The sequence below is a fragment of the Perca fluviatilis genome, chromosome 4, assembly GCF_010015445.1.
Source record: "Perca fluviatilis chromosome 4, GENO_Pfluv_1.0, whole genome shotgun sequence".
In the NCBI taxonomy this organism is placed as follows: Eukaryota; Metazoa; Chordata; class Actinopteri; order Perciformes; family Percidae; genus Perca; species Perca fluviatilis.
The window spans coordinates 35,986,351-36,010,331 of record NC_053115.1 but is presented as its reverse complement, the minus strand read 5'-3'; the positions used below and the strand labels follow the sequence as shown (position 1 = coordinate 36,010,331).

Sequence of the window (23,981 nt, the reverse complement as noted above, 5' to 3'; positions counted from 1 at the left end):
TTTGTGGAGCTTTTTTAATGGAGTCATGTTCAGAATGACCCCGATTGTGACCATGTCAAATTTAAACATTTTACTTTACAGTATTTTAAACATTAAAGGGGAAGTCAGCTCAAATTACATAAAAACGTTCATAACTTTCTCATTTTTGAACTGTCATTAAAATAATTCCTTAAAAGGCTTACTGTAATTTTCAAAGGAGTCCTCGTCAGAATAACTATGACCTTGTCAAATCTGAAGTCATTTTACTATCTTACTACAAACGAAACTGAAAGTTGGCAGCCCTGTATAAGAGTATTTGTTTTGTAGTCTTTATTTGTGTAAATTGTATTTTACAACAAAGACATAATAGGGCAGCTGAAGTGAATGGACTAACAATCAGAGAGGCTTGAACCAAACCAGTTTAACCCTGTTATCTGAACCTCTTATTTAGAAGTGACAATGAAGGTGAATGCACTCAAAATGTACGTTGTAATCAGCCACTGCATTGTGAAAATACTGCACATACTGTATGCTCACAACTGCAGTATATAAAGTAGGTCAAAGGGGAACCAGGAAGTATTTGGTAATAATAATGTTTGGGTAATAAATGGATGTTGTCGGTCAAAAGAAATAAGTGTGAGAAGAAAGCTCATAGTACACTGGCTATCACTCTGCTGCAGAGTCAGACTCCCTCATCAGATGATTTGGGAATAATTCTGATAGCAAGCCAACCCATCAGTCCTTTTCTGTCATTTTTCTGTGTTCACAGTCAATGGCTCCAGGGTGGGTCATCCCAAGCTGGAGACTTTCTCTCCTAATGTGACAGAGTTCACCCTGCGACTGCCGGACCGATCTACCCGCTATAAGTTCTATCTGTCAGCGCTCACCCAGGTGGGAGCAGGGGAGGTCTTTGCTGAGGAGTCCCCACACTTCGCCAATGAAGGTGAGTGTTTCCATATTTGACAATTTGTTTCCCAAAGAGTTCAGTGTATTCCACAAAACGTTATTCTTGTCAAGAGTGAAAATGCATCTGGAACACTAAAACTCACCAAGGTTTACAATGCAGCCAGTTCATCAGAGTGACAGAAAACACCCGGGCAGACTCATTCACACTGTAAATTATTGGCCATTTTTTCTTACTGTATACTTTTAGCTATTGGTTTTAAATGATAAGAATAAGGCAATAATCTTTACTTTTTTATTGTTAACCAATCCCATGAAAATACCCAAACTAGTAATGAATTAATATTAACTATTGTGAGCCTGATCTAATTCCTCTGTCATTAAACACACACATCTGTTTCAGTAACATATCCGTAAAGCTACAGTGTCCAGGGGACTCATTTATAAAACTGTGCTTAGGATCCTTACTAAAAGTGTACATACAGCCAAATGCCAAAATTGGCGCCAAAAAAAACCCGTCTGTACGCACATCTGTAAGCAATATTCCCTTAATAAATCACACATTGCCCACAAGTGTGCGTATGTGAATCAGCCTCTTATCCCGCCCTGTACATGTCCATCTTTAACCATAAATAGTCAATGAAAAGCACCTCATGAATGCTGATGCAGTTATTCTTTCGTTACGCCAAATAATGACGACTGGCGGGGAAAAAGCAAAAAACTTTTCAGACGCTCTGGAATTGCTGCAAATTGAATTATAATTTCGGCCTGTTCTCGCAGCGTAGGGAAACCTGATATATAGACTACCTATATTAATAATACGTCCAAAACAGCAGGCATTATGGCACTCAGGGACAGCTTCGATATACCAGACCTATATGATAAGATTTAACAGAACTAAATATTATATCCAAACAAGCCTTAGTGATGAAGTTGAAGATTATATATAATATTTATATTAGCTGTCTGCGATTTCCCTCTGGGAACAGCCAGTTTCCCCCAGAGTGGCGAGGACCTGTATTTGGACCGGGATGGCACGGTTCCAGCGCGTTGCCCTCTCTACTGGACCCAATTCAGTACATAGATCCAAGAGCACAGCTTTAGGGAATTTAAATCGGCATATTAAATATATGAAAGTCTAATAGGCAAACACACGTTTCTTCATGCAGGATTTGTCACGAACAGTATTAAAGTTCGGACTGATAACGAGGACATTGAGTGTTAACGATTGCGCGAGAGCTTAAAGTGATGGTTCGGAGTAATTTACCCTAGGGTCCTTTGCACCATGACCGCCAAGCGCCTTTCACTTTTTCTGGTCTAACATTGGGCGAGTTAAGCGTAGTAACGTTAGCCGCTGAATAGCTTAGCGCGAGGGCGAATGGACCGCGTTTGTATCTCTTGCGCCCCACTAATGATGCCGAAATGATACCAAAGGTCTACACTAGTTATATATATAGGTTATGCACTAAAACGATGGATTGGAAAGTTTGTAAGTACACCAGAAGTTTATGTAAATAACACTTGCCTGCTGGCTTCTGCTCTGCTGTTGTTGTTGCTGCTGGCAGGAAGCTGTAGGGGACGTCTACAAATTACAACACCCAAAAGAGATGCAACAAAATATTTTTTAATTTAACTTATTTTTAAAGTAAGTGCTGTAATATAACTAGCAGGAGACAAGTAATAATTGAGGTAAGTTTGGGACATATTACCTTATTTAATCATTAAATTAATACATATTTTTGTTGTATCTCTTTTCGTGTAGTAATTTGTAGACAGCCCTAAGCACTCGTCTAACTGCAGGTAGCGCGCGCAGCAGCAGCAGCAACAGAGAGCAGAAGAGAGCAGGCAAGTGTTCATAAACTTCTGGTGTACTTACAAACTTTCCAATCCATCGTTTTATGAGTGCATAACCTATTTGTACTAGTGTAGACCTTTGGTATCATTTCGGGCATTATTAGTGGGGTCATTTACGAGATACAAACGTGGGTCCATTAGCCCCTGCGCTAAGCTATTCAGCGGCTAACGCTACTCTACGCTAACTCGCCCAATGTTAGACCCAGGTGAAAAAAGCTTCTGGGGGGGTGTTTGGCTCGAGGTCATGGTGCAAAGGACCCTAGGGTAAATTACTCCGAACCATCACTTTAACGGCTGTATTTCCAGACTTTGGCATTTGATGATATGTGAACAGTATTAAAGACAGATATTTAGTTATTTACAGTGTGTTCTGCAGTTATCTAATGCTAGGGTATTTGATGCTATCCTGTATTCCATGCGTCTAGCCATCTTCTCCTCCTGCGCTCTGCAACGGACAATGTGACTGTTAAATATTAAGAATGGATTTTGATTTAAAGTGCTCATGTTATGCTAATTTTCAAGTTCATAATTGTATTTAGAGGTTTTACCAGAATAGGTTTATGTGGTTTAATTTTCAGAAAACACCATACAGTATATTTATTGTACTGTACATTGCTGCAGCTCCTCTTTTCACCCTGTGTTGTTGAGCTCTCTGTTTTAGCTACAGAGTGAGACATCTCACTTCTGTTCCATCTTTGTTGGGAGTCGCAAATGTGCAGTAAGTACTGCTAGCTTGTCAGTTGCAGAGTATGAGGGCGTTATATATAACACAATAAAGGAAAGGGGAAAAGCCAAAAAGCACAATATGAGCACTTTAAGATTTGAGTTGGATTTTACAAGGTGTTTATGGAACATTATCACTCAGTACAAGCACAAATAACACTGCTGGATTTAATCTTCATGATAATGTCGATGATATCTATTGAAAAAATGTGCGTGAGACATCAATACTTGAAAATATTATGAGTAATTGTTAGTCCCATATTTACTTTCTGCAGTCTGACTTCAGTTCACCACCTCACCATCTGCGTCGCAAATTCCCATTGTCTCTAAAATGTGCGTACGCATGGGTCAGAGTTTGTGTGGAGGACCGCACATTCTGCCGTCAAGTTTGTTTTTTATAAATCACAACCTTTGCCTGGGAAGTGGCGTACGCACATTTTCAGCCCCGTTTTGTGCGTACGCCACGTTTATAAATGAGACCCCAGCTGTTTTAGAAAACTACTGCACCTTTTGTAAAAATTAAACTATATATTTGTGAGCAGTTTTTAAAGCCACAGACAGGGTAAAGACGTCGGAAAGAGCTGAGAGACAATACAAATAATATAGAATAGTCTTATTCTTATGCTAATCATATTTCATGAAACAGATACAGGTTTTTAGAAGTTTAACAGGATCATTTCTGACCCAGTTTAGAGTTACTGGAAATGTCCCTGACACACAGTGTGTCTAGTATTGTTTCCTAATATGGCACTGGCCCCTAAACCTTCACTCTGCTGCAGTGTGTCTTTTACTATGTAATTACACCTGCAGCCTTTTTCTCTCGTGTGTGTGTGTGTGTGTGTGTGTGTGTGTGTGTGTGTGTGTGTGTGTGTGTGTGTGTGTGTGTGTGTGTGTGTGTGTGTGTGTGTGTGTGTGTGTGTGCGTGCGTGAGAGACAGAGACACAGAAAGTGAGTGAGGTTGTAGAACTGGTCTTTCTCTAAGGGATGACATTATCGAACACCACCAACATTGTGTGACACATACACACATACACACACACACACACACACACACAGCTGGATCTAACACTAACCTTATAGAATTTTGTTTGTGCTGCTCACACAACCAAAACTTAATTTGAAAAAGCAATTTTCATCAGGACTTTTTCTTCATCAGAAAGTTCCAATGAAAAGTTTGTCAGATGCAGATAACTGTAAACCTGAACACATTGCATGGTATGCCATAAGAGATAAATGAGAATATCTGTTGAAGCGACTTTCCAGCTGCTGTCGTGCTTGTTGTCCCTCTCTGTCTTTCTCACAGCTCTCCCTCTCTCCTGTCTCCACTTGTCTTTTTGTTGGCAGAAAACTTTACTGACTCTACAGGTCTAGGTAATGGGGAATGAGAAGCGCAAGCGTGCCTGTCACCTTTTTCCCCACACCCATCCTCCATATCTATCTCTCTATCTGTTCATCTTAACACTAAGCAGCAGTGCAGTCCACCTTCACTGTATTATCCACTGAAGTGCAGTTCTACCAACACCTGCAGCTCACTCTGGTAGGCAACAGAGGGAGTTGCTAAATTAGTTTTAACCCCTTTGGGGAAAAAATAGATTTGCCTCATGTTCTTGTATTTTACATAATCAGTAAATTATAGTTACAAAAACATACAGTATGTACAACACTTGTGTGTTGTACCCCACAGGAATCTATCCATGGCTATTCAACATATTCAAGCAGGTTAGCACACATTACATCACATTGGCTTTTTCAATGCCCATTTTTTATGTTGACAATAATAGCTTCAAGGCACAATCCATGATCCAAGTTCTGCTATGACTATATGATCATCATGATCCATGATGACATAGTTATGATTAAATTTTAAAATATATTCCAAAACAAATTCCCTCAGTTATTCTGGAGATTGATCTGTTGACATGCAAGCTCAGTAGTTAAGCAATTATACAATATATATATATATATATATATATTCCATGTCAACAGAGCAAACTCGGATAAAAGCTGGACCTTTAGTTGGTTTGTCCAACTATCGTTTCAAATTCAAGATTGAACTTTTGTGCTTGTAAAAGATTTGTTTACATTAGCAACACTGCGAAAAGATTTAAAGTTCTTAGTATAGGATAATGCAACTTGTAGTTATTTCTGTAATTGATTATGTAATTGATATTGTTTCCAATTTAGATTAGTTAAACTCATCTTAAAATTTCAAAAATAATAATAATGTACCCAGCCCACAAGGAATGTTTTTCTTAGTCTGTCTAAGCAACTGTGAAACCCAAATCAAAAATGATATGAAACAGACAAAAGGTCGAAAGCTTTAAGTTAAAACAGGCCATGCTGTGTTTCTGCTATTGGACTGAACTGCTGTCTACGCTGTCTTTTCTTTCTTTTCTCATCTCTCCATCTTTCCTCTGTGTGTTAAGCTGCTGTGTGCTGTCAGGGATTGAAGAAGTCCACTCAACATGCTCAGGTCAACACTGGCTTTGAAAACAGTTTAGTTTCCTCTGTGATTCACACATTTAGTGAGTGAAATATATAGAACCAATTTGGTACCATATTCTCGATTGTCTTAATGATCAGGACAAATGCCCTGATAGCTGCTGTACAGTCCTCCTTCAAGCCATTTGTATTTGTGTTGACCTTTAACCTCTGATTTTTTGAACCAGTCCCTGATAGCGCACCATTACAATGCAATCTCACAGCATCACTGCCTCTTCCTGTCTGCCATGAGACGCAAGTAAGCCTTGTATAGCAACGAATGGGTTTTCATCCGTTTTTCAGTCATTGTCATTGGATACAATGTGGTGATGACACTGCTGTTTTGGGAGTGTGTGTGGGATGGGAGGAGATGCATGTCCTTGCATCAAGATGGGGGAAACATTTTGATGAATGGTGCGACTGGATAAGTGTGCTCAGGATGACAAACGAACAAAACTCCATCAGCAGTTGGCTTGCGCACTCACTCACTGGCTTGATCATCTTGCTTCTGAGCTTTTTCAAAAGTCATGCCAATCTGCCAGCTTTATCCATAGCTTCTGTTCACCTGGTCAGTTGTACATACAGTACTGAGGATTACAGGTAAGGTAACTTGAAGCTTTGGGCTGAACTGGCCCATCTCACTGGGGTGTAATGGCTCGTGAACACGCTGATGTTTCCATCATCCCGTCTTTCTCTTGCACGGTGGTTTGAGGGGCATGCTTGGCATCCAGCCTGGTGATACAAGCATGCTGGCTGGGGTTTGGAGTTGTTGTGTGATGGAAATGTTTTGGGGTGGGGGTATTAGTAGTGGGACCCTTTACTGGCTGGAGATGACCTCAACGTCAAGGTACAGTAGGAGTGAACAACATTTTAAGGGGAAAAGAATGTGCTGGTTCCCAACCTGAGTGGGGCCGGACCCCCACAAGAGGGCACCATAGTGTCACAAAAGTATTAAAAAACACAACAGATTTCTTTAAGTCAAATCAAGTACTATCTAATCAAACAATAAGTGAACAATACTAAGAACCTGAGTTTAATGCCAGCTTTGAGTACCTGATCACTGTTCCATATACTGTATTACTGACCCATGTTGGTTCGTCCTCAAAATGTATTGGGGTCTGATACCCAGACCTAGCACACAACTGCTGCCACAACTGCTCTGACATTTATAGCAGGACCTCCAAATAGCCTACATCTGTGTTACATAATTACTCTGAAACAGATAAACAGCTTAGCTCACGAGTGATGGCTTAGCATCAAGAAAAAGAGAAAAAAAATGAGTAACAGGCAGTAACAAGGACTGTCATCAGAGTCTCTACTGTAATGACAGACACTGGATGAAATGTGACATAACATGTGACGTGTTGTATTTTTCCCATCAGTGATGTGAGTGTGTGAAAGAGGTGTCTGTACAGGCAGGGTTCAAGATTAGCACCATCTACTAGCCAAATGCAGTTACAATCCAGTGGGGTTGGTAGATTTGCTTCACTCACCAGCCAAAAAAACAATTGTAATCTATTGAGTGGCTGGTAACATTTTAACATTCCCTAGCCATTTGGCTAGTGGACAACAAGATTCATTTTAAACCCTGTGTACAGGGGTGAATGGGGGTCTGGAAATAGGTCCTTAATGGAGGACTGAAGAAATTATTTTACATTTCCATAAAGTTGAGGAGACTTGTGAAAGACAGATTTGAAAAAAGAGGGGTCAAAATGGAAGCAGCAGAGGTTGAGATATACTGTAATGCTATATGCTGCATATCCCATAATGCAACATACGTGTGACCCACGTATTTCAAACTCCTTGGCCCCAGTTTGTAACACAGGCGTTGATATACATTTGAAGTCTTCATGTCCAAGTCGAGGTAACCCCAAATGACATCATCATCACAGAGGTAAACCCTGATGACATCATCAGGGGTTATCCATTCAATTTAAGTACATTTTCTGTGGCTCCTCCAGAGCTCCTACTCTCTCTGTCTAACTGTTTTCACAGGCTGAGTTGTACTTTCCACAATGACTAAACCAACCTCTAGTTTACTGTAACTGAAACTAAAACTTTATTGTCCGACAAGACAGAAAATCGTCTTAGACGTGGCCTCAAAATACAGTGCAAACTACACACAAAGATCAGCAAGACGCTTACAGAGTAGCGCCCCACACTCTGGAAAACTGGAATATTACATGTTGGTGTTGTGTCTCGGCACAAGGATTCACCATGATAATTACCAGTGGGGTGCCCCTTTAAATTATTTCTTGATGAAATAAAAATAAGGTTACCAGTTTGGGGTTCTCACAACCTAGCCCTTATTAAATACAGTATTTGCATCCCTTTCAAAGAAACCCAGTGTGAGAGGCATGTTGTAATATTAGCGTCAGTCCTCTTGGTGGCAGTGGAATCTAAGTCTTGCAGGAACAACGATGAAGTGTGTACGGGAGATGAAGGCTCATAATGACTCCGTGAGCCGTGTGCTCTGTGCAGTGATGCGTGCTGCTCGTGAGCTTTCAGCTCGGGGCTTCATTGACTTTCCTGTGTGTGTCACTGTGTGTCTACCTGTGTGATGCTCTGCTGCCATGTCTTTAACCCTCTGCTCTCTCCCACCCACTCCCTTGTAGTCGAGCTTACAGACGCCTCCCTGGCTTCAGCTTTCTCTCCTACTCCTCCTCCTCTCGCTCCTCTTCCTCCTACTACCATCGCTCCTACAACCATTAGTACCTCAACTTCTACGACTTCCACTACTACTACTACTGCTACTACTACTCCTTCTACTACTACCACCACCACAACTGAGGCAACCACTATCGGCACACCTCCTCAGCTGGTCACCATCAGGCAAAGTGATCAGAATGATTTGGGTACATGCTGTTGTCCCATTGTGGCTTTTACTGTCTTTCTAGTGTTATGATAAATGGCACTCATGGCCTTCTCCCACCTGACAAAACAGGAAACCACACCAAAGCTGCATTCCAATAAGCTGTGCTGTACCTACTGTACAAAAAGTGGGGAATTACTTCAGAATATTGGGATGTAGCTGGCAAATATCCTCCTGGTCAGGAAATGAGAATCCAAATTTTTTTTAATTCATTGGATGTGGATAACTAAAGTTCTTGGAGAGGGTACTCTTCAATACGTTAGAGTGATGAGGGTTGTGATATTGGCCAGGCCCGCCGTCAGGAAGGGGTCAAAGGGTACAGATGACCCTGGCCCAAGGTCCAGGGGGGCTGATGCAAAGGTACTAGTATGGGGCTGGAGTGGTTTGGATGAGTAAAAATTGTATCCCCCTGTCCATAATTCCTGACGGCATGCCTGATATTGGCAGTGTTCAGTTTTTAGGGTTAATTAGTCGACTCTAAATCAGAAGTAACCATTGCAACTAGGTGTTTCATGAATTGAAAAGTCCTCAGTTTACTTCTGGTTTTGAGCAGACCATGATCTGGATCGATCCCGATCAAAACGATCATTATTGTAGGAAGACTTCCTTAGTTCTAGAACCATGCATAGGTCTAAATGGAGCCCTGTGTATGGTTGTTAACTGCAATCTCTGCCCCCTGCCCCTGGCCTTTAACCCTTTACCCCTGACTGTAGGGGCCAGTGGGCGGGAGATCTGGAATCTGACGGTGGAGCCTAACAGTAACTACGCTAACGTCAGCTGGAGACACAACTTCCAGGCCGGCAGCAGCGAGTTTGTGCTAGAGCTCACACTGGACAGTAAGACACCAGACCAAGGAGGTATTGAAACCAAAAGCCAGATCTGAACTTGATTATTAAAGACTAAAACAGCCAGAGTAGTGAGATAATAGTAAATAAAAAGAGCAGGAGCATACAGGGCAATATTTCAGAGGCAAAACAGAACTAAAATTTATGGAATAATTGGGGCACTACCTGAGCAGCTCATTTTAAAGCCGCACTATCAATATCTTTTATATAAACAATGGGTCAAACGTATAATGTTGTTTTCTTGTGGTAGCGATGAACCCACAGAGAGTCAACACCAATTATGCTGTTCCCATTAACCACAGAGCGTTTTAGCATCTGACACCTTAGGTATTCAGGCCCTCAAATCTACTCTCCCCGCTTTGGCAATGCTGTTTCCATGGCTTGTCACACACAATAACGATATCAACTTTATAAGGCAACAGTTTGTCAAATGTGCGAGATTTTTAGGTTGTTGTAGATTTCTGCCCCCAAGTGGCAAAAAACAACCTTAATAAAACAGCTTTAAAAGAGCTGATATTGTATAATTTCACATTTAGCTACTTTAAAAAATAAAATGTTTAACAAAGATATGAACCTTAGCTCCCCAATGGTGCTCAATGCTGAAATTGGATAAATGACTGGCTGTGAAAGACACTTTGATCTATACCCACCCTGTAAATACTGTTCCATTCATCTTTATTCACAGAAATTTACAGCCAGATTGAAATGTAGTTTTCTGGCCAAACTATATTTCCCCTGCATCTCTGAATGTAATGCAATCCTGTTAGCAGTAGAAAGAAAAAAACTAAAGAATGATTCAGTGGCCTTCTAATTTAATAATGAATGCCTTATTTATTTCGTACAGACTTTAATTTCACCTCACTGGCATGTTTGTATGACCCCAAATTTCCTTGCTCAAGGGTTTTGCTGAAATGTGTCCTTGTCGTACTTATTTCCGAAACAACTTTAATGGAGAGCTCTTTTAGGAAACATAAAAGGATGAGGCTAGAGCATAAAGGCCAAATGGCATGAAAGAAGTGCAAGGAAACATCAGGACAAAAAAAGGGATCTTGTTTTTGGTGAAAACTTTTGAAAAAAAAAAATAAACTGTGCCATCATTGATATATCTCTCTCACTGGAGATAACCTTTAGCAGCAGCTGCTCGTTGGCCTGTTGATTTTTAAATCACCCTTTTTATTGAGGGATGTGATATTTGCAGTCTGCTGTAAGGTAAACCATACCACAGTCTGTGTTTCTGTGTTTCTTTCTCTCTTGTACTCCTTCTCTCTCTCTCTGATCTTTATATGTTGGAAAATGTTGATTATCATCATGTCACTATTAACTTCCTGTGCAGTGCACCATCACGATGGTTTCTTCTCATCACGCTGCCTGGCTTTGAATGGCTCTTGTTGGACCAGCACTGTGAATGGGCTGTGCGGCTTGCTTTGTCTGAAATGTTTAAATGTTTCTTTTTTTGGTCATCCACGCTTCCATGATCACTTGCTTTTGCTTTGGATTGGGTGTTAAGCACTCTTGAAGTCTGCTTTCATAAAACCCATCAAATTTCATTTTCTGGAGTCCCAGCGCTGGTTGTGATTGGATAGCCCAGTACTAATAGACTCTCTGATATGTCTTTACCAATTCAACAGTCTGGGATCTTTGATCAAGAATGGAAAGAAGGGAGGATGTATTTTTTATGTACTTGGGCAGTGGCGTTAATTCTTAATGATGTCTGAATGGGAATAGAAAGAAAAAGGGAGAGAGGGAGGGGGAGAGGGGGATGATGAGAGTGATCTAATGGTTCCCCGCCACACCCACCCCCACCCATCCCCTGCTCTCCAAGGTCAGATGTGAAAGCTTTGACTCGAAGTGAAGAGTGGCAGGGAGTCCCAGACACTGCCCCACCTCCTTTCATCATCCCCCTTCTGTCATCCTGACTGTGAAGTGCTATCATATGTTCATGTATACAAAGTTACATATTTATATTCCAACCAGACTTGACTATGAGGCAGTCTTTTCACACGATGAACACATAAAATTGGCATGGCCACTTTGTAGTACGGTCGTATACATCATTTAATTATTTTTGTGTCCATAATGCATGATTAGCATTTTAAAAGGTACAGTATGCTAATAATATAATTCTGGATATTTTGTAAAAATGATCACATAGTGGCCCCAGCATTCAACTCCAGAGATATTTGAAACGGGTTAAATATCAAAGATATTTAATATATATCTAATTTCCCATTTTATAAATATATTTTAACATATTTTGGTAGACGCCTCCCTGTTTTAATTTGCTGTTATTACAAACTGAACACTTCCTCCACAGTTACCTGTTATCTTAATACATTCAGTACATTTCACAGCCCATGTCTGCAATTTTTACCAAGCTACCGTAAATGAAACTCAACATTTGCTGCACCTATATTTCACATTGAAATCCTTCCAGCAGCTCAAATGGCATAATCTCTCCTATTTTAATTCTAGATCTGTAGACAGTGTTGAGTTTTACTGACAGTAGTTTAACAACAATCACAAGAGTGGTCAAGGAAAGGCGAGTGGATGAAAACGGCATTTATGCTGAAAAGAGAAAGTGAGAGCAGCAGAGTGGCAAGTGTAATACTGACGGAATTAGTGCTGTGGAAATACATTATTACATTATTCTCAATGTTTTTTACCCTGCCCTTAGTTGAGAATTGACCCTGTTCTCCTTGTATACAAATACAGAGAAATGCATTCGATCATCAGGCCTGGTGAGGCAATAGCATTCTTGAAACATGAAGTATGCTGCGGAACATAATGAAGTGGACTGTCACATTACATGTAGTTACCTCCCAGTTTACAGATCAAGATATTTGCAGATTTTCTTTTGTTGAACCATCACCAAACCACAGCTGAACTGTAATCAGGTTATTTTACAAGTTATAGATGATAAAATGGAATTTCAATTTTGACACATCAGCATACACATAAAGTGGAAATTAAGCCGTATTAATTATTTTCACCAATCGCATTTCTGCTCTTTTCTCAAAATATTGTGAAAATGTGTCAAAACGGTCAGGTATGCATTTGTGTTGGGCACATAAGCTACAGCAAATACTGCAGAGTGTTAGTCATTCTAAACATCTATAGGCAGTGCTGTATAGCAATAGCCTGATCTGCAGCAGCAATGTAGCAACAGATGGGATTCATCAAATGAAGGTCTGAAGAAATATGTCATTTTCATGAGTCTCAATAAAAAGACATTTGAATCCTTTTTGCATTAAACTAAAAAACATAAAGATCACCATATTGTACTTGTAATACTAAACATCAGCCTTGGCCTCACTAAGTGTACCAAGTCTGTAAAAAAGACTGGCATGTCTTCTCCCGTGACGCATTCAATGTTTTGTTTTGCTGGTTTTAGGATAGGTTAATAGCATGGCTTTGGAATGACTTCTGTTGGATGACGTCAACCTTGCAAAGGGTTGATAGCATGGTGCATGATGTCACCACCTGGTGCTGCCCTCTCCTCTCACCACAACCTCCGAGTCATGCTCATAGCTCGGCCATGTCATGACCGAGGCATCTTTCCGCAGTAAAGATGCAGGTTGTTGTCGTTGTGGGCCTGTGAATAATTGAGACAAACAATGCTTTGCCGCCTTCGACCTCGCCTTCTTCTGTAATGGTCAATTTCAATTCTACCTGGTCGAAATGTGAGGCACAGCGGCTAATTCATGGGACAGTTAAGTTGCGTGAGACTCTGATGTCCACAGTGTAGTGGTTTTCCTGTAGGAACACCTGCACCTTGTGCCCCTCTTCTCCTTCACTCTCCATTTTCAGATGAGTTTTCTCTGGAGTTATGCCCTTAAGAGAAACTGTAGCCATAAAAGATGAAAAATGAACCAGAATGTGTCAGCTGGACTGAGCTTCATACATTAGCTGTAATGGCTAGAAGTAATAAACTACGTCATGCGTATGCTTCTACACTGTAAAGAGGTGAATGGATCTTTATGGCGGGCATGGGCACTGCATTGTTATCAGTCTCAATTCACTCCAGTAACCCTGCTCTCATTCAGAGAACAGTCTCCATGTAAAGCATCGTGATGCCCTGACCTTTGCTAGGAAGCACAGCCTTTACTGTGGAACCAAGGCCACACCCCGTGGAGTGTGATTGGTCCCTTTCTTGTGTCTTCAAGGCAACAAGACGGTGAAACATGTACCGCGGGTGAAACCCCCCATTACATTGGTGGATCTGATCGCAGGTGCCGTGTACCATCTGAGGGTTTATTCCGATGATTACAACAGCGTCAGCAGCAAATCTGTCACCTTTAAGACCAAACCAGGTGAGGTCTCACCTGGCCGGGTGGAACCGGGGTTCCAGCCAGGTGGGCTACTCTGGGGGCAAGTCTGTCAGTAGTAGTATCTACAGTAACTCAGTCATAGCTGGGTGAGTTATTATGAGTTATTTATTGATTCCATGCATGTTCTACCATAGGTAAACTCAAGTCAGGATAAGACATTTCACCCCTCTTTATTTGGATGTCATCAAACTTCAACTTGTCTTTATGAACAGTATGTAATTTATGAGTGGAAGTAAAAGTTGCATTTCTGTGAATTATCAGTCCCCCTTGGACTTTCCGCACAACTCACTCTCTTCTGAGAAGTAAGTGCTCATAGATTGTTCACAAATGTACCTAGGTTCTTCTTTGATTATGTTGCATGGACATTATGAGTATGTATAATAATATGTATAAGCTATATATACTGTAGTGCAGCTTAAGATATTTATTATCTGGAGACAAACTCTGGTGATTATGATGGACAGTAGCATGTTTTTAAATTAATTTCAATTACATTTCAGAGTTCTGGCAGCTGTCAAAGAATGTGAGTTATTTCAGGTTGTACTGAAATCTTTCTGGAAGCAACATTTATTTTTACAACCCTCCTTACCCACTCTTTTCTGATTCAAATTCACACACTGTCATAGGAAAGAAGACACACACATTATTGTTATAGATGGGTTCCTGTCGTATGACGTCATGGTGGATATGAGCTTGTTGTTGACTTCTGCTTAGCGTTGTGGGAAGAGAACAGATTGTCTGACTCAATGTGTTCCAGAAAAGCACTCACTGTTTCCACTCTTCTCTCTCTTCTCCTGTGCAACCCTGTGTGCATGTTCTGTGTATGTCTCCAGCCTACATAGACCAGGTGGACATCGCCACTCAAGGCTGGTTCATTGGCTTGATGTGTGCCATCGCCCTCATCATACTGATCCTCCTCATTGTCTGCTTCATCAAGAGGAGTCGCGGTGGCAAATACCCAGGTAAGGCCCGGCTGAGGCTTTCATAGCCATTACAGGACTAATATTAGCCACACAGAGCTGTCTGACAAAGGTTGACATGATGAATTGGAACTACATCAGTGGAGAAAAGTGGATGGAGCCAGTGGTTCCTCAATATTCCCCACTGTCAATTTACATTTAAAGGTTTTCTTTTAATAACAAACACATTGTTTCTTAAAGGAAAACGCCACCGTTTATTGAAATAGGGTTATTCACCGTCTCCTCTATATTTATATAGGTGGGCAAACACATTTTTCTCTCACTGTATGCATTGGGCAGGCAGCCCGCAGGGCTCAGTCAGGGCAGCGGCATTTGGTTTGTACCTGGCACACAGTGACCTTTTGTCGGCAAAATGTAACTGTAAAGACCGCTCCCTAAACTTAACTGACGGGGTGTCATGGCACCGGCCAGCAGAGTTGAACCATCAGGATTTTGGCAGCAAGGTAGCAAATAGGCAGTGATTTAGGGTATCATGTACACAGTTGGGTGTCTTTAAGTGGCTGATGTTGGTTATGGCACTACTTTTTATAATATAGTTATATTTGGTGTGACATCTAAGTTTTAGTCATATAATTTGATATATATGTTTCATACTTTTGTCCATTACAAGACAATGTAAGCTCTTACTATTGTATTTATTTGGTTACTGACATATGTTGTGAAACTTTTATGTGCTAAGTTTATTAGCTACTGTATAACTATTTCAGTATCAGTATTTGTTCTTCTTTTGGAAGTGGAACTATAGAAGTTCAGAAACCTGTGTGGCTGCTTAGAGGGAAAACAAAAGAGCAGTATTCAAAATGTGCTGGGGGCTAAGTGGTAGAGACGTTGCCTGCCAATCGGAAGGTTGGTGGTTGGTGGTTGGTGGTTCAATCCCATGTCCCAGTCCCATGTCGAAGTGTCCTTGGGCAAGACACTGAACCCTGAGTTGCCCCCGATGCTGCACATCGGAGTGTAAATGTGTGTGAATGATTATCTGATGAGCAGGTGGCACCTTGTATGGCAGCCTCGGCCACAGTGTATGAATGTGTGTGAATGGTGAATGGTTCCTGTACTATGTAAAAGCGCTTTGAGTAGTCGTTAAGACTAAAAAAGCGCTATATAAAAACAGTCCATTTACATTTACACAGGAAAATAAAAACCACAGGTCCTCACAGAGGTAAAGAAAAAACAACAACTGGCTGCTATCGACATGGACACATCAGAGTGTAACAGTGTGCATTTGTAGACTTTGTTGAATATTTTATCTAATACCACACAGTCAGTCCATTTATGACTCCAAAACAATTACTAAAATGTACAACTGTGTTCTCCTTGTCCAGGCGAATAATCGAAAAATCTTTATGCTACATTGAAGCTGATCATTGTGTGACACTGTAATGGTTTGGTACAACAGTAGAGTTGTGTTAATGTTTGCAGTTTCTATAATGTCTAGGTGCTGGTTGCGTGACTGGTTTCACAAAATATCTAGGTAGGTGCTGAACTGTGGTGCTGTAAAACTTACAACTAACACTAATGAGCTCAGTCAACTAAGGGTTATAACAGAATTCAATTCAATTTTATTTATAGTATCAAATCATAACAAGAGTTATCTCAAGACATTTTACAGATAGAGTAGGTCTAGAACACACTCTATAATTTACAAAGACCCAACAATTCCAGTAATTCCCAGAAAAGTGACAAGTCCACACAGACACTGGGAGTGAAGCGTGTTTTTTGTACTTACTGAAGCCCTGACATACCTTACAGACCCAACCCAATTTCAAATAACTGCTACTAAACAGACATTTTTAAAAGGTGCACTGTGTTCCTAATGCATACGACATGAATTACTGTGGCAGCAGCTCAGAAAACGTCAAAAAAGAACAGAAACACATTTTTACTTTGAGAAGTTTTCAAATTTCATGTCCTCATCTTGGGCCAGAATAGTGTATAGTTTACATTTGTTTGCTTTATATATGATATATGGACTATTAGGACATAAGTATGGAATTGGGACACAGTGTTACAGTAACAGTTTAATAAATGAAAGCTGAAGACATATGGAACTAAATGTCCAGATGAGGACTAACAGAAGGATTTTATGTTAAAACTAACTGTGGAAAGCCCTCAACATGTGGACGGTTTGAATGTCAAATCTAACCATAACATCAGTGGAGCTCTTAGCAAAATGCTAAAATTTTTACTTTTGTTCTTCTCTCCTCAGTCCGTGACAAAAAAGATCTTCCCTTGGACCCAGTAGATCAGAAAGAGGATGGATCCTTTGATTACCAGTAAGTATGTACCACAACCTGAATGACACCAGCACCATCAGTGGCTCGCTTTGTTTGTACGCTGAGCTATGAAATTATTTGAAAATTTTTTTAGCAGTCAAGGCAATTTCTGTTAGATTGCTTAGGTTGTTTAACTGCCTTGTAAACTGTATGAAGACTATATTACGTACTATAGCAGAGCTACAGCTGCAGTACAGGACATGTTGAACTGGTGAAAGCCTTTGCCTGATTGTGAAAAATAAAAACACAAAGACATTTCAATCAGTTAAAGCCATAGGCTACCACCTGAGCCACAGCCATCCCGGCTGTGGCTCAGGTGGTAGCCTATTGCTTTAATCAGTTAAAGCAATGGGCATGTATGTGTTGAAGGTTACATAGTTTAGATTCACCATGGGACTGAAGAGGAATGAATTCTTTTCAACAAAATCACAAAGACCTGTTATTTACTGACACTGCAGGAACGCTTAGAGCTCTTGTTGTCAAATGTTTTGAATATTAAATTATGCATGGTGTCTATTTCCAGCTCCCTCTATTTATTGTAGAGGATATGAAAAACTTAGTTTATAGAAAGCCCTTATTCTATTATCGGTGCCGGCACCGACCAGCAAGTCATGCAAGTCCAGAGGAGGGTTTTTATCTCAGAAATATGGATCAGATGAGAGCAATTTTAGTGGTCAGAAGTGCCAGCCTGGGTCAAATAGTCCTAGGTGTGCTGTTAGGATTGGTAATGCTGGTAATCATGATGAATACTTCCAATGCTAACACAGATACGTCTGAAACACGTCTTTCTCTCTCCAGGCTTCTGTTTTTCCACCCCAGTAGGAAGCTTTTCAAAAACGCTTCATAGAGACATTTGAAAACACCAGTTTCATCTTGTACTGTGTTATTACCACCCTTGTGTTGTCTACCCGTCGACCATGAACTTCCTTCCGGGTCAAAACTTTTTTTTTCATTAATTTATATGACATTATACCTAATTTTGAGTTAAAAAAAAGCAGAAATTATGAATTATTTTGACTAATAGTTAAGATCAGAGGATGTTGAGTGGACTGGTATATGTCAAAGTTTAGTCTGAATATTTTTTTTTTTTTCAAATGCTATGAAATTGATCAACACTCCAAATTCAATGAAAGTAATCATTAATTTTACCTGCAAAGAACCCATGGCATTTTGATTCAAAGAAAACCATATTTCTGATATTAAAAAAAGTTTAAAATGGGTCAAATTTGACCCGAGGACAACGCAATAGTTAATGCTATATGAGGACCTGTAATGTGGAAGTTGCTGAAAATGAGTCATTAGTTACAGTTACTAGTCACTTACTAGGGAGTTAAAGGCCGCTTTAATTCTCCTTTTAATGCACACATAGATATATCATTCTAGTGTTGCTATGGTACAGTGTGGGACAACACAACTGTCACATTGCTATGTGTGTACCCATTATCCCTATGATGAAAGCAGTGGAACAATAAAACACAATAGACATGATTTGATTGGCCTATGTATTATGTTCAGTGACAGTCTAATGCGGTTTGACTGATTCTTGATTGATTAAATTAATTGATTTCATATTTCAGACACTGCAAAGTTATACATTGTTTATCGGGCTTTTTCCTTATTAAATTCACTTATGAGACTTTTTTTTAAGCGAGAAATCAACTATATAAAGCTCAAATATGGGCCGTTTTACGAAAATTGATGGCTAATTGCAAATTTGGTAAGACGGAGTTCAGCGGCCGGTGCTGCCTGTGTTGCTGCTTCGCCACCCGGCCTGCCTTCCTTCACAGACCCCGGCCTGCTATGAGGTACTTGGAGCTCCGTCGCGGCAGCCCACAGCACTCCATACCCAGGCAAAGTAACTGTTTTTTTGCGCTAATGGACAACCAAACGCTGCTGCCCTGACAGAGCTCCAGGGCCTGCAACTCCCCTCTTACTGCCAGCTAAATGGCCCGTGTATGTGAGCAAGAGCGCGGTCAGCGAGCTTGTTACGCCAGCAATCTCTTACCACAGTTCCAGTTAATCTTTTAATGTGTGTAATTATAATGTATATGAGTTATTTAAACAAACGATTGGGGAAATAAACGCCGCTTGTCCGCGAGTCTCATTGATAGAGACTGCGGCTGGATGTAGCCTGTGATTTGTAGCCACAAATCACGGATAGTCAGCTTCATTTTTGGCGTAATTCGAGTATATTTACAGTTTGAATGTCATCACGCCATGTATACAACATCTAGCTAAATGTCTTATAAAGCTAACAACGGTGTCCGATTTCAAATTAATGAATATTTGTGAAGATTACAGCTTTCGTTAGCTGCAACTGTCCCTTCAATCCTAGCTACCTGTGTAGCTACAAATCACGGATAGTCAGCTTCATTTTCGGCGTAATTCGAGTATATTTACAGTTTGAATTTCATCACGCAACGTATACAACATCTAGCTAAATGTCTCATAAAGCTAACAACGGTGTCCGATTTCAAATTAATGAATATTTGTGAAGATTACGGCTTTCGTTAGCTGCACTGCAACTGTCCCTTCAATCCTAGCTACCTGTGTAGCTACAAATCACGGATAGTCAGCTTCATTTTTGGCGTAATTCGAGTATATTTACAGTTTGAATTTCGTCACGCCATGTATACAACATCTAGCTAAATGTCTTATAAAGCTAACAACGGTGTCCTATTTCAAATTAATGAATATTTGTGAAGATTACGGCTTTCGTTAGCTGCACTGCAACTGTCCCTTCAATCCTAGCTACCTGTGTAGCTACAAATCCCGGATAGTTAGCTTCATTTTCGGCGTAATTCGAGTATATTTACAGTTTGAATTTCGTCACGCCACGTATACAACATCTAGCTAAATGTCTTATAAAGCTAACAAGTAGTTAATGAATATTTGTGAATTTCAGAGGAATTCTAAGAGGAGGCTGGCTAGCTCTCATTGATAGAGCTACATCCAGCTGCAGGCTCTATCGATGAGACGGACAAGCAGCGTTTATTTCCCCAATCGTTTGTTTAAATAACTCAACACATTATAATTACACACATTAAAAGATTAACTGGAACTGTGGAAAGAGATTGCAGGCGTAACAAGCTCGCTGACTGCGCTCTCACCCACATACACCGGGCATTTAGCTAGCAGGAAGAGAGGAGTTGCAGGCCCTGGAGCTCTGTCAGAGCAGCGGCGTTTGGTTGTCCTTTAGCCCAACAGACGGTGACTTTGCGCGGGTATGGAGTGCTGTGGGCTGCCAGCCGTGACGGAGCTCCAAGTACCTCATAGCAGGCCGGGTTCTGTGAAGGAAGGCAGGCCGGGCAGCGAGGCAACAACACAGGCAGCACCGGCCGCTGAACTCCGACACAGTTGGACAAAATCTGCAATTAGCCATCCATTTTCGTAAAGCGGCCCATATTTGAGCTTTACATAGTTGATTTCTCGCATAAAAAAGTTTCAGAAGTGAATTTTGTAATGGAATAGCAGAGATCTGCACAACCTAGATTCAGAAGACTACCTGATCTCAGGTCAGTTGTGTAGCCTATGTAAATGTTGGGGCGTGACCGTTCTCTTAATACACTCATGGGCGTGACAAAGTTACAGGTCTTGTGAGGTTGACGTCAACTTCCAGCTTTGTTGAGATTCGCCCGTTTTCAGCGGCAGTTTCAAAATATGAGATTTTCATAGAAAAGGGGTGTCAATAGGATTTTGAGCTTCTATGTATGTCCTATTTACCCACCGTCGTTATTCAACTAGGACAGGGTAAAATCAGTTTTGCATTCTATCACCCCTTTAATGACCTGTGATAAGCTCTGTATTGTGTGATCGGCTAAAAAAGAGATCCAAGAGAAAGTCGAAGGCAACAGAAGGGATATATAACTTGTTAATAACAGCCGTAACCAACGTTATCCAACATCTTTACCATAACAAAGCAGTGTTGTCGTTTGCTAACTCAGAGAGAAGAAATAAGTTGTTTACCTTCTGGCATTTCTGTGGATGGAAAGCTTTTAAAGAAGAAACTACATGAAAATGTGGATGTGGACAGAGATATTTCACACTTAAAGGTGCTCTAAGTAATGTGATGCATTTTTAGGCTACAACATTTTTTGTCACATACAGCAAATATCTCCTCACTATCCGCTAGCTGCCTGTCCCCTGAACACACTGTAAAAAAACGCGGACAGGCAGCTAGCGGATAGTGAGGCACCTTTAAATAGTGTTTTCATATTTGTCTGCATTAGTGTGGATGAACAATTTCTACCTCAAGCTGCTGAGGCACTATGCTGTCCTGCTAGCCAACGTTCCAGTTACAATGTGAACACCATCTTTGTAAATGTGGACAGCTCCTAAACCTTGCCTAACGTGAAGGACGCACATGGTGTGTGTTGTGCAGTGGACTTGTATACAGATAATTGAACATATACAGTTAGGCATAGTTGTGAAATGTAAGTACTGTATGTTCTGTTGGTAAGTGATGTGTCTTTTGCTCCCTCCAGGTCCCACTGATCTCTGTGGCTTCATTCTTCTTCATGAAGAATGACTCTGTCTTTTCTGTATCTGTCCACTTTGACTAAAAACATGTTGAATTTAACCGGCTTTCTAAATTTGTAGTAAGATGTACAGTACATGTTCTAACTCCGCTGTTTGAGAGTGGCACTAAAACTTGTATCTCTGATTGTAGACACTCTGGATTGAGAAAAGGCCTCTGAATCTTATTATGAGCTTGGGTCTACTGAAAAGACAACAGTATAAACATACCGACAGATCAACACAGATAACAGCAAGGATCCTGCCTTTTATTATATTCAGACTATCTATGGTATACATATCCAAAGCAGTAGGGAATATCTTATCAGCGTGTAGCTCTGCTTTGGTTTAAAATGTTTCTGCTAAAAGTATGTGAAAAGAGCTGCAAAGATGAATCCATCAACCAATTAGTTGTCAACCAATAATTTAATTGGCAACTATTTAGAAAATCGATTAATCAGTTAATGTTTTATGAATAAAAGTAAAACTTCTCTGGATCCAGCTAGTTAAATGTGAATATTTTCTAGTTTCTTCTCTCCACTGTGACAGTAAACTGAATATCTCTGAGTTGTGGATCAAACAAGACATTTGAGTCATCTTGGGCTTTGGAAAACAGTGAACCCCATTTTTTACCATGTTCTGACATTTTAGAGACCAAACTAACAAACTAATCAATTAATTGAGAAAATAATCGGCAGATTACTTGACTATGAAAATAATTGTTATTTGCAGCCCTAGTATGGAATAACAGTCTTTGATTGACAGAGCGGTGCATTGGATGGCATTGAAATTCAAAAGATGGCTCTAAATGAGTGTGCACGTATAATCACCTGCGTGGTGCTGTATTGTCGAGCCTAATACTGTGTGATTCATCCTTCTCCAGTGTGTGAGATCCTGTTTCATTTTTTAATCAATAATGAGTCTAACATTAATACCCATCCCCTGTCCTACAGTCCAGGTCATTGCTTTGCTCTGATTCTGACAGACTCCATCTCTACTGCTACACTCAGCTCTGTGTGTGTTTATGTGCATGCATGTATCATGTGGAGCTTGTCCTGCTTCCTTTCTTCCTTCCTTCCTCTGTCTTTCTCTACACTTCCTCTCTCTTGCTGTCTCCCCTGTTTCCTCACGTCTCGTCCCTCTCTCTCCCCCATGCTGAAATGGGTCATCTGTCCCTGACAGGAACGAAAACGAGAACAGGTACTTGGTTTCGGCACAGCATCTCTCTTGGCCTGTGCATGTCGGGGGCGGCAGATGTTTCCCCTGAGCTGGGGAGAACGTTGGCTGGATAAGGCGTAGCTTATTTGGAGAGAGCAAACAGGACTATCTGCCTGATGAATGCACTGCTGGCTCTTTGATCAGGCTGCAAAGAGTGCAGCAGATTTCATTCCTGATGTAAGCAGTATCAGTGCAACTGGTCTGCTGTTGTTTTTTAAGCACATGATAGAGACAGAGGACACCTCATAGCTGAAACCATAGTGATGAAATATGAGTAGCAGAGAGAGGGACAGCATGCAGCTGAGGTTCCTTTACGGGTGTCAAACTCTCAATCCAATAATCAACCAAACTATCGACTCTTCAAAGAAAAAAAGCACAGCACCGCGCATTAGTCACTATGTATGTTTATTGCAACTGGTCCCCCAAAAGACATGGAAGTAAATAAACACAAAAAACACACAACACAACAGAAATAACAAATATCTATCTACAGTATTGGGCAAGTTACTTCCAAAATATAAAACATTATAGATTACTAGTTACTGTCATTTAAGAGTAATTAGTTATATTACAATTTTACTGTCTCTGAATTGTAACGCTTTACACTACCTTTGCATTACTTTTGAGTTACCTATACCAAAATAACAGTGGACGTTTGACTTGGCAGGTAGCTTGTGAATTTCACCACCGGATCAATAAAGTCTCCTCTTTATCCACGTATCCATGTATAATTTTTATGAATATGCAAAGTAACTAAAACTAAACAAATAGTGAAGTAAAAGGCAAGTAGGAGAAAATGAAAATGCTCAATTAAAAGTACCTTACAGTTGTATTAATCACCGCCTTGGCTCAGCCCAAGGCTCTTATACAATCACGTGGAAATAGCACATTAGCAATCAAACCTATAATTAAAACACAGACCATGGCCCCCTGCCTACAGTAAAAAGTTTCATTTATTCTCTTAATTGTATGGCTTCAAGCTGCTTTTTATCGAGCTCAATATTTGAGCA

The 23,981-nt window shown here is 40.5% G+C and overlaps 1 protein-coding gene across 32 annotated transcripts in view; it reads left to right on the top strand.

Moving 5' to 3' along the window:
- nfasca (neurofascin homolog (chicken) a) overlaps positions 1 to 23,981 on the top strand; it is a 175,224-nt gene that overhangs the window by 141,029 nt on the left and 10,214 nt on the right. For 10 of the 32 annotated variants that reach the window (XR_005639058.1, XM_039798985.1, XM_039798983.1 and 7 more), the window contains 9 exons: positions 749 to 922; positions 4,804 to 4,830; positions 8,556 to 8,795; positions 9,526 to 9,669; positions 13,821 to 13,967; positions 14,819 to 14,947; positions 16,401 to 16,436; positions 17,172 to 17,238; positions 22,912 to 22,953. Coding sequence is in view for 31 of the 32 variants with exons in the window: in XM_039798985.1 (XP_039654919.1) it covers positions 749 to 922; positions 4,804 to 4,830; positions 8,556 to 8,795; positions 9,526 to 9,669; positions 13,821 to 13,967; positions 14,819 to 14,947; positions 16,401 to 16,436; positions 17,172 to 17,238; positions 22,912 to 22,953 (1,006 nt within the window). In the remaining variant the exon portion in view is untranslated. The other 22 variants (XM_039799011.1, XM_039798994.1, XM_039798992.1 and 19 more) reach the window with 15 other exon arrangements.